This window comes from Stomoxys calcitrans, chromosome 2 (assembly GCF_963082655.1).
Source record: "Stomoxys calcitrans chromosome 2, idStoCalc2.1, whole genome shotgun sequence".
NCBI classification, from domain to species: Eukaryota; Metazoa; Arthropoda; class Insecta; order Diptera; family Muscidae; genus Stomoxys; species Stomoxys calcitrans.
In genome coordinates, this window is record NC_081553.1 from 63,499,179 (window position 1) to 63,508,402 (window position 9,224).

At 35.0% G+C, this 9,224-nt stretch overlaps 1 protein-coding gene across 3 annotated transcripts; it reads left to right on the forward strand.

Moving 5' to 3' along the window:
- On the forward strand, positions 1-8,739 carry LOC106086121 (ferritin heavy chain). Of its 3 annotated transcripts, none has more exons than XM_013250656.2 (4): positions 1-102; positions 763-945; positions 7,692-7,969; positions 8,236-8,739. In XM_013250656.2, exons 2-4 carry the CDS (start codon positions 876-878, stop codon positions 8,503-8,505), a joined length of 618 nt encoding a protein of 205 aa, XP_013106110.1. In that variant the 5' UTR covers positions 1-102; positions 763-875; the 3' UTR covers positions 8,506-8,739. The 3 variants fall into 3 exon arrangements, with proteins under 3 accessions (XP_013106110.1, XP_013106108.1, XP_013106109.1); XM_013250654.2 differs by lacking the exon at positions 1-102 and adding an exon at positions 287-582; XM_013250655.2 differs by lacking the exon at positions 1-102 and adding an exon at positions 287-440.
- Positions 8,740-9,224: the final 485 nt, after the last annotated feature.

Here is a 9,224-nt window from a genome sequence, read left to right on the forward strand (position 1 = left end):
CAATGAGTGCAATTAAAAACTATTTTTTAAACGTGCCGCTTGTGAAATTATCTACAAAAAGTACAAAATTCAATTGAACAGCGACGACATTTTGGATTTTATGTAAATACAGAAGATAAGAAATTTATTTGATAGCGCTTTGAGTGCCAACGAAAGAGAGTCCCTAGCAAAATTTACTGTGAGAGAGACTAAAATTAAATTTGTATTGTGGAGCCACGTGTGTGTGTGTTTGTGTTTTCTTTTTGCTTTTGCTTGCGCTCCAACAGTAGTTGCCGTTGCCTTATTTAAAAGTGTTTAACACCGTCTCAACATCAAACAGTTCATATTTGTACGCTCGTACGTTTCGCTGAGGCATACGCAAATAAAGAATACAAAAATTATTTCACCTCCTCACAGAGGGAATTAATAAAACTCAAGCAAAAAGATTTCAATTGTCAAAGGTACATCGTTTGCAACAAACTCAATTACGACGGTCGCCTTCTATGCCAGTGCGTATAAAGGTTTTTGACAGTTTAATATAGAAAAAAAAACACCAACAACAAAAGCAACGAAAGAAAAAGCCAGTCAACCAAGCAATACACGGTAATCCACCTAACAAAAGCAAACAGACAGACACACATTTAGAGCTTGTGAAGTTGAATTTTATTCATCATATCTCATAATCATCAGTTGTTAGTCCGAGTAGCCTGGGCCCATTCTTTCGTTTTGTATTTAATTGTGGAACAATTGACCAAATCAATTCATTTTCTTTTGTGCATCTAGCAAAGTGAGACACTTTTTCCGAAGAAGAACACTCTGAACTAAAGCAAAATAAAAGGAGCAACATTTCAATATTGTGAAATCTGTGATTTTGTGTAAAAATAGAAGAAGCAAACATGATGAAATTCTTAGTGGGATTCTGCATTTTGGCTGTGGTGGCCCCAGCCGTTTTTGCCGAACTTAAATGTAAGTATCAAAGATTAATTTTTTCTAACAATTTACCAAGTAAACAAAGTGTTTTTAAAAGTTTAGTTTTCCATAAATTAAGTGCGCATTTTATGATAATTTTATAAAATAATGAAAACAACAACACAAGACAAAGAAATCACCTCGTATTCTATACTACATACATAAATGTGTTATGAAGAGGACAAAGCAAAGAGCATAATTTCAGAAAATTCTCATACACCAGTAGCAGAGAGGGTTAGACTTTTTTTCATCTCATGTGGAACTTGCTAGCCGTTCTCTTTCTGTTAAATTTTAAAGCGGTTTAACATTTGTTTTTGTTAATTGGAATTGTTTGCTTTGAAAATTTCTTTAGTTTATTTTCTTCCCTTTTCTCAAAAACATTCAACTCTCAAGCAACGTCATTATTAATGCTGACCCTGACAAAAACCAGTTCTTGCTTTATTTTGTATACGCAATTCAAGTCCCCGTTATGTATGATTATCGATTTTACATTTTCGTCTTTGCATAACTAACGTTATTTTCCTATTTTATCTTTGCCTCAAATTTCGTAACAATGTTGTGTGGGGTAACGAAAGTGAGAGTAGCCATAATAGATTTTTTATTGTCAGGGTTGATTTTTTTAAAATGAAATGGGGCAATATTGCAGTCAGTGCTATTATAACATTCCAGTTATTTTAATTTGACATAAGGCCTTGTTGTAATGTTAACATTACAGTCAAACATGTCACTTCACATTGTCGATGTTAAGCAGTGTGTTATTAACAGCCTCAAATATGGCCCCAATATTTCTAATGTTAAAAAAAGCCTGGTTTTAAACAGGAGCATCGGAAAGAGGAAAATCAACAAAGTTAGAATAGCTTTTCCGCTACCGTATTCTCGAGTGTTCTTATAAATCTGATTGATCTGAATCTAGATCAGGAACATTCCATACTATGTCTCTGGACGTTGGTAGCCTATTCACAATTTAGTAATTTGAATGGCTGCTGCGATTTAGCATGGGAGGGAACTTTTGTCTCCTTATGGGAGAGTCATCCAACTGTCTATGTTACTTGCTTTGTCGATACGGCGAACAATGTGACTGACGATTTGGTTTTGTTGTAGCAGTGTGTTGCACACAGAGGCGGTAGCCCTTGCCGATGAAAGACTCCATCGGGCCAATCCGGTACGTACAACCGGCTGCCATGGTGGCACATATCTTCAAATTTTTTCCAGCGAAATATGGTCGACGCTGTGAGGCTTATCATACCGCGTGAATTCATGAGCGTACAATCTTCCACGTGTGCGATAATTTCCACACACTCTGGAGAGTGTGGATTAGATGATAGATAAAGGTAACACAGTGCCAGAGACATCACTCCACGTAGGTTCGACTTATTTCTTCGCTCATATAAATCGGGATTCAAATTTGCAGTCTTAGCTGAAGGGGCATTTAGGCGGTATTCTCAAAACGCTGGCAATTCGGAACAAATCGAAAGCCTCAGATGTTGTTGTAGCCACTCATAGGCGTTTGGAAGGCGGGTAGCGATCCCCGACCAGCCTCTGGGAAGGCTCACTCGTTCTGGTACATAAAACCGTATGCAGTAGGCGCGATAGATCAAAGGCCCCGACTATAGTCCCATGACACAGCTTGGCCTCTTTGAGAACTCGAGTTTATGTGCAGCTATGGCGTGCAAAAGCAGTCATAGTGTCTTGTTATTAATGAAATCCTTGCTGATGTTTAACACATGGAAATGCTCCAAAAAGCTCGAAAGGAGTAGTGCCTCAAGCGTCTTAGCTATTGCTAAGAGAAGGGAAAACGGCTGGAATCCTATACTGGCTTCAGTAGCGATTGCCGTCATCTGCAGTGCAGCTAAGCATTTCAACCTATCCGTAACCTGTTGAATCGCCCCATTTTTCTAAGCTGAGCATCTAAAGATAAAGGTGAACACCATGGCGTGCAAAGCAGTCATAGTGCCTTGTTATTAATAAAAAACCCTTGCTGATATTCAGCACATGTGAATGTTCCAAAAAACTCGGAAGGAGCCTGAAGCATCTTAGCTATTGGTAAGAGAAGGGAAAACGGCTGGAATCCTATACTGGCTTCAGCAGCGATTCTCGCCAGTTAAGCATTTCAACCTATCCGCAATCTGTTGAAGCGCCCCATATTTCTTAGCTGAGCATCTCAAGATGCGGTATACATATGTATGTATACCGGGCCGTAACGTTGCTATATTTGATCAATAAAAATTGATTATTGGATATGGCAAATGGTCTTCATGGTGTTCATGGGTTTGATATTTCAATTTTCAAGTCCTTATTAAAATTTAACTTCACATTTGATTTCTAGAGCACATGGAAGCCAAAATTTTCATTTAATTGGGCTTACCTAGGCAGGTGAAGTGCATACTGCCCTGATCAGCAGAAAGATATAGCCTTAATTTAAACCGATTCTATAAGCCTTAATTTTAATCCAAATGTGCCAAAACTAGGTACGTGAAGTCCACTTATGACCAATTCAAATATGACCTAGATCAGCAAACAATTTTTTTCACTAAAGCCTATCCCTCGATTTGACTTCTAAAGTCTACAGTTATTTACATTTAAACAGTTCGAAATGTTTTTTGAGCCTTTGTTGTTAGCTGCTCTGTAAATAACTTGTCTGCATTGTTTTGTTTTTTCTTTTATGTCAATTTTGCATTAACTTCTCTTAGTTATCTCTGAATTTGTAATGACAGCATTTCGTTGCTTAATATGTGAGCAATCTTATCTCACTCTCTCTTCCTCTCTCTCCCCTATATTTGAAATACATACATAAGGCACAATTTTGCACACGGCTTTTTGTATTGTATTGGTAATGCAAAGCAAGACCCCATTGTTTTTATTTACAGAGTTTTTCCTCTGCCTTATTATGGAATAAATAAGTCGTACTTTGGAACCAATATCTGATTTTGTTTTTGGAGAGCTACAAAGTGACGTATTTATATATGGTGGTATATTAGAATACATTTTGTACAACCAGACATTCTGGTGGAATAGCTTTTAGGCAAATCAGATGTTGAGGGGAGTTTTATATTGGGTTGCCCAAAAAGTAATTGCGGATTGTATAAAAGAAAGTAAATGCCTTTTTAATAAAACTTAAAATGAACTTTAATCAAATATACTTTTTTTACACTTTTTTTCTAAAGCAAGCTAAAAGTAACAGCTGATAACTGACAGAAGAAAGCATGCAACTACAGAGTCACAAGCTGTGAAAAAATTTGTCAACGCCGACTATATGAAAAATCCGCAATTACTTTTTGGTCAACCCAATAATTTCAAAATACCTATGACAATTTAAGCCCCTATAAAATGTCAAAAAAATCAAAAGGAAGATTGGATCGGTTTGTACCGAGAAGTTGCAAATTTGCATATGAACATTCCATTAAGGAACATGGGCAAACTCGTGACAAGCTTACTTCTCACTTTTCTTAACTTTTAATGAACTTTGTATTGATCGAAAGACGAATACTAAGAAATTGAATGCCATTGAGCATCTTCGGTCGACTTACAAACGTCATTATTTATTTCTGATTCATTATAAATGGACACGTAGTTAATTGCATTTTTGTTCTGTTTAGTAATGATTTAACTGTCGTCTATTGTAAGAACTTTGATCTATTAGCGATTTTTGCACACGGTCTTTAGATATTATGAGTTGAAGTCCCAAGAAGAGCTAAAGGAATTTATAAAGATGCTTGAAAGCAATAAACATTAGTTGAAGAATGTATGAATAATAGGCTACGAAATGTTGAGAAGAGTCACATGGAATTCCTCTAAGCGTAGTAAGGCCTCTGTGCTAGCTTAGCCCTCCAGAATAATTGTAGCCCCCAACCCAGGAAATTGAAAATCACTTTTTTCGATAAATTTTGCATATTTAGTTGCTTTTCAACATATTTAAAACAAATGAAAAACATTGCACTTTAACAGTTTTTATTAAAATGTAAATAAAAGTAAAATATTGGTACCCATGGTTATTTAAAACAATGAGTTTAGGTCCCTATAATTCTTATTAAACATCTTACCTATTTTAGTTTAATTAACTCTGTAATTTCCGTAATATACCTTCCTACTTAGGTAATTTGTTTTTTTTTCATTATTTCATATTCCACCCTTAAAACTCACACAATAATGACGTTATTTTGAAGCTTATGCTCAATCTCTTGCTAAGTCTCTTCCTCTTACACCCGCACACACACATACATTCAATCTCTCACTAAATCTATTCCCCAGACATAGTTTTGCACACGGCTTAGCAAAAGATCATTGTTTTCAAGCCGCCGCAGCAAAAACAATTATACAAAAAAACTAGGAAAGCAAAAACAATAACACCACATGGCTTGCGATGAAGACAACAACAATAATAGCAAAATTAAACAAAGCCGCAGCCATGATGTAAAAAATAAACAAAAGTGCTGATACAAAAAGTTGTACGACTAGCATCATATAAAAAAACAAATTGATAAGAAAAGTTCACATGAACCCGCTAAAGAATAAAAAAAGTACAAAGAGAGCAAATTCCCTCTCATTTTTTTGTCTAGAAATGTTTTTCACTCACAAAAACAATTAAAATTAAATAACAACTAACTTTTGCACACGGCTTTGTTTAGGGGTTCTCTCATAAATCAACTATTGGATTTTTGAAAAAGAGAGAACAAAGTGTTTTTGTTCTCTCTTGTGTATTGCAATGGTGAGATGCTGTGCCTTCAATATACTTGTATATATGTGTGCAACAATAGTTGCATGAATTTGTAATGTGCGCTACTCTCCTTTCAATAGCTTCATGGGATTCTATTGTGATGCTTTTTCTTGTGGTATTGTATTATGCTCTAATTGTCGGTTCTTTGCTCTATTTGCCTTATTGAGGGAATTTACCTTCTGACTAATTATGGAATATTTTTTTCGATTTTAACGCAATTAGATGGGGAAAAAAAGATGATGTCGTCTAGGGTAATTTACCCTTGTGATGAAATCCCGCAAATTTTTTAGTCATTGCCAAAGCCTTAAGAGCTAAGAATAAGGGCAACAATTTCAAGATGTTGCTAAAAGGCTGTATATTTTTATAAGGGTAAAATGCAATTACATAGGCTACATACACACATACGTATTGCAGAGGACAACCCACAACGATTTAGTTTGGCATATAAAAGCCATTGTATATAAATTTGCTTTATATTTGCACCCTTTTTTCCGTCTTCTACAGACAACATGTTGTAGTATATTTTAATTGTGAATTGCTGCTTTATTGTGAATTGCATCTAAACTCAATTGCGAATTTCCACACAAAAGAAATAATGGCTATTTTTATAAGGGTAAATATCTCAAAGGTTTATAAAGCATACATACATATATGCAAACATGCATACATGATGAGGGAGTGTACCCACCAAGACTTAATGCTATTTATAGGCTACTGTATTTAGATAAGTTCCATATTTGATCTTGTTGTCTATCTGCTATTTTTAACACTTTGTAGTATACACTTATTGTGAATTGCTGCTTAGAGCCTCATCTCGATTGTGAATTTTCTATAGAAGCCAAATGCAATCATTTTGCACAAGCATGGTTAGGATTATGGTAGTTTATTACATTTTGGAAGCCAGAGACGATGTATTTAGATCAGTCATGAAGTGATTATGCATGAATATGCCAAATGCATACTTTTATGTATTTCAATACATTGTTGGTAAGGCTGTTTGACTGTTGACTGTTTGATTGACTTAGTTATGTCATTCACAATAGATGTAGGCCTTCTATCAGCTGACATTAGAATTTTAGAATATAGGGCAATCAAGCTGTAAATTGGTTCATATATAGACAATAGGATGTAGTTGTTGTGCAGCAGTGTGTTGTACACCGAGGCGAAAGCTCTAGCCGATGAAGGATACCATCGGGGTAATCCGGCACGTACAACCGTCTACCATGAGATTGACAATAGAAAATTCTAGCGTGTTTAACAATTGCGATTGCTATTTCGAGAAGGATACGACGAGTGGACTTCTCTTCTAACCAACAACAGCAAAACGTTAGATCTTTTATCTCCTTTTATTTGGTGTAGATCGTTGGGGATCGCAAATGAAATATAGCGGTTCAAATTTGGCCACCTAGGCCGATTTATGCTGCAATTTGATATATGAAGTACACTATGACCTCCATAGCCACACAGAAAAGAGTGTAGATAGGCCCGAAAAATATATAGGTCCCATATAAACGTTTCCTCCGATTTGACTACTTAGCCCGTAGGAGCCTTATTTGTGCCTAGAACATTTTCCTCAGGCCACTTCGTTGTAAGCCAAAGGGCCGCCCTACTAACCAAACAACGCTAAGCTGTGGCTAAAACAAAAAATATAACTTGGTAACAGATTCCCCATTGTCATGCAATCGATTTTGTACTTTACGATTAGATTTCCCTACATAAAAACCTTTACAGTTGCCAATCATAAACTTTTAAAGGCTCTTCTTTAGAAAAAACCTAAATCTTATCACATTTCAGTTGTAATCCATGGGCAAATCCGTGAGATTAAAAACCTTACAATCGAAATCGTAATAATCCACTTCTAGCATAGCCTGTGATTGTGTTATCATTTGAACACTAAAAAGGGCATATTTTAAAAAGGGCGCCGGATTAATGGTTTAAATTAAATGATTAAACACTTTGTTTACTAATCGTCGGTTGTCTTTTTTTTCCTATTATTCTTCTTTTACTAAAAACTTTTTTTTAATTTCAGGTTCATTGGCCAACCCTGAATTACCTACCGAATGGATTGATTTGCGTGGTGACTGTTTGGTGGCCATGCGTGCTCAAATCCAAAAGGAAATTCATGCTTCCTACCAATACTTGGCCATGGGTGCCTATTTCTCACGCGATACTGTCAATCGTCCAGGCTTTGCTGAGTTGTTCTTCAAATCAGCCAAGGAGGAACGTGAACATGGTTCCAAATTGATTGAATACTTGTCCATGCGTGGTCAATTGACCGATGAAGTCACCAATTTGATTGTCACTCCTGTAAGTATTGCCAAACAAAAGGGCAGGGATATAATATGAAAAATTTGAAAAAAATATTAAAAATTAAAGAAAAATATAAAAAAACTATAAAAAAATTGAAAAATTTAAAAAATATTAAAAAAAATATTTTAAAAAAAAATAAAAAAATGTAAAAAAAATGTTAATAAAAAATATAAAAAAATTAAAAAAATATTTATTAAAAGAAAATTTTTTTTAACAATTTTCAAAAATTTGTATCATTTGGTTTGTTGTTTCCCTCTTTTTAGACCGTCAGCAAGGATGAATGGGAAAGTGGTGCCGAAGCCTTGGAAGATGCCCTTAAATTGGAAACCGAAGTCACCAAGTCCATTCGTAAATTGATCGGTGTCTGTGAGAAGAAATACAACTACTATCACTTGGTTGACTACTTGACTGGTGTCTATTTGGAGGAACAATTGCACGGACAACGTGAATTGGCTGGCAAATTGAGCACTCTCAAGAAGATGATGACCAATCATGGTGCTTTGGGTGAATTCTTGTTCGATAAGGATTTGTAAATTCCCTAACCCAAGCGAAGGAGAGGAAGAGTACTATAAACAGCACACATTTACCACTGAACAATAACTACAACAACAACAACAAATGAACATTTATTATTAAAACATTCTGTATAAGCTGTGCTTTTTATTTTTGGTTCAAATTTTGTTAAAATTTATAGTATTTTTATTTTCACTCAATAGGAATATAAGAAATGTATTAAAAACAAAACAAAACATTACCAAAAACATAAATTAATCGTCAACATTATTATTTCTTGAAACTTAATCAATAAATTACTTCATTTATGGCTCTTTTTCTTTGTGGCTTTCCCAAATTTATGATATTCCATTGAAAAAAAGAGCACAGTCAAAGCATTTGTTGGGTTTTTTTTTATGTTGTTTTATAAATTATTTTTCAATTTGTTTAATTTATCATTTTCCTTGGTGGTGACAACGGTGGTTGTTTATCAGTTACTCGAAAGATATCATCATACCCCCTTAAACTTAGCATAACATTGCAGCCCCATTGTCACCCACCCCACATACTACCACCACCACCAACTGAAGAAGACAGTCTTCTAATGATTTTGTGATGATTTATTTACTTATGGTTAAGTTTCTTTTCGCTTTATCTTACCACTTGAGGCGGCTGAGTGTAGAGAACCTCCGACTCTCAATGGGTAAATCTAAATTCCATAAAAAGTTTAAAAAATAAACAAATCAAATTAAAATCAATA

Excerpts from the sequence above, each read along its gene's own strand:
- LOC106086121 (XM_013250656.2), top strand. The coding sequence starts at position 876 with ATGATGAAATTCTTAGTGGGATTCTGCATTTTGGCTGTGGTGGCCCCA. Across the intron at positions 946-7,691 it reads CGTTTTTGCCGAACTTAAAT|GTTCATTGGCCAACCCTGAA; the intron begins GTAAGTATCAAA and ends TTTTAATTTCAG. Across the intron at positions 7,970-8,235 it reads CCAATTTGATTGTCACTCCT|ACCGTCAGCAAGGATGAATG; the intron begins GTAAGTATTGCC and ends CCCTCTTTTTAG.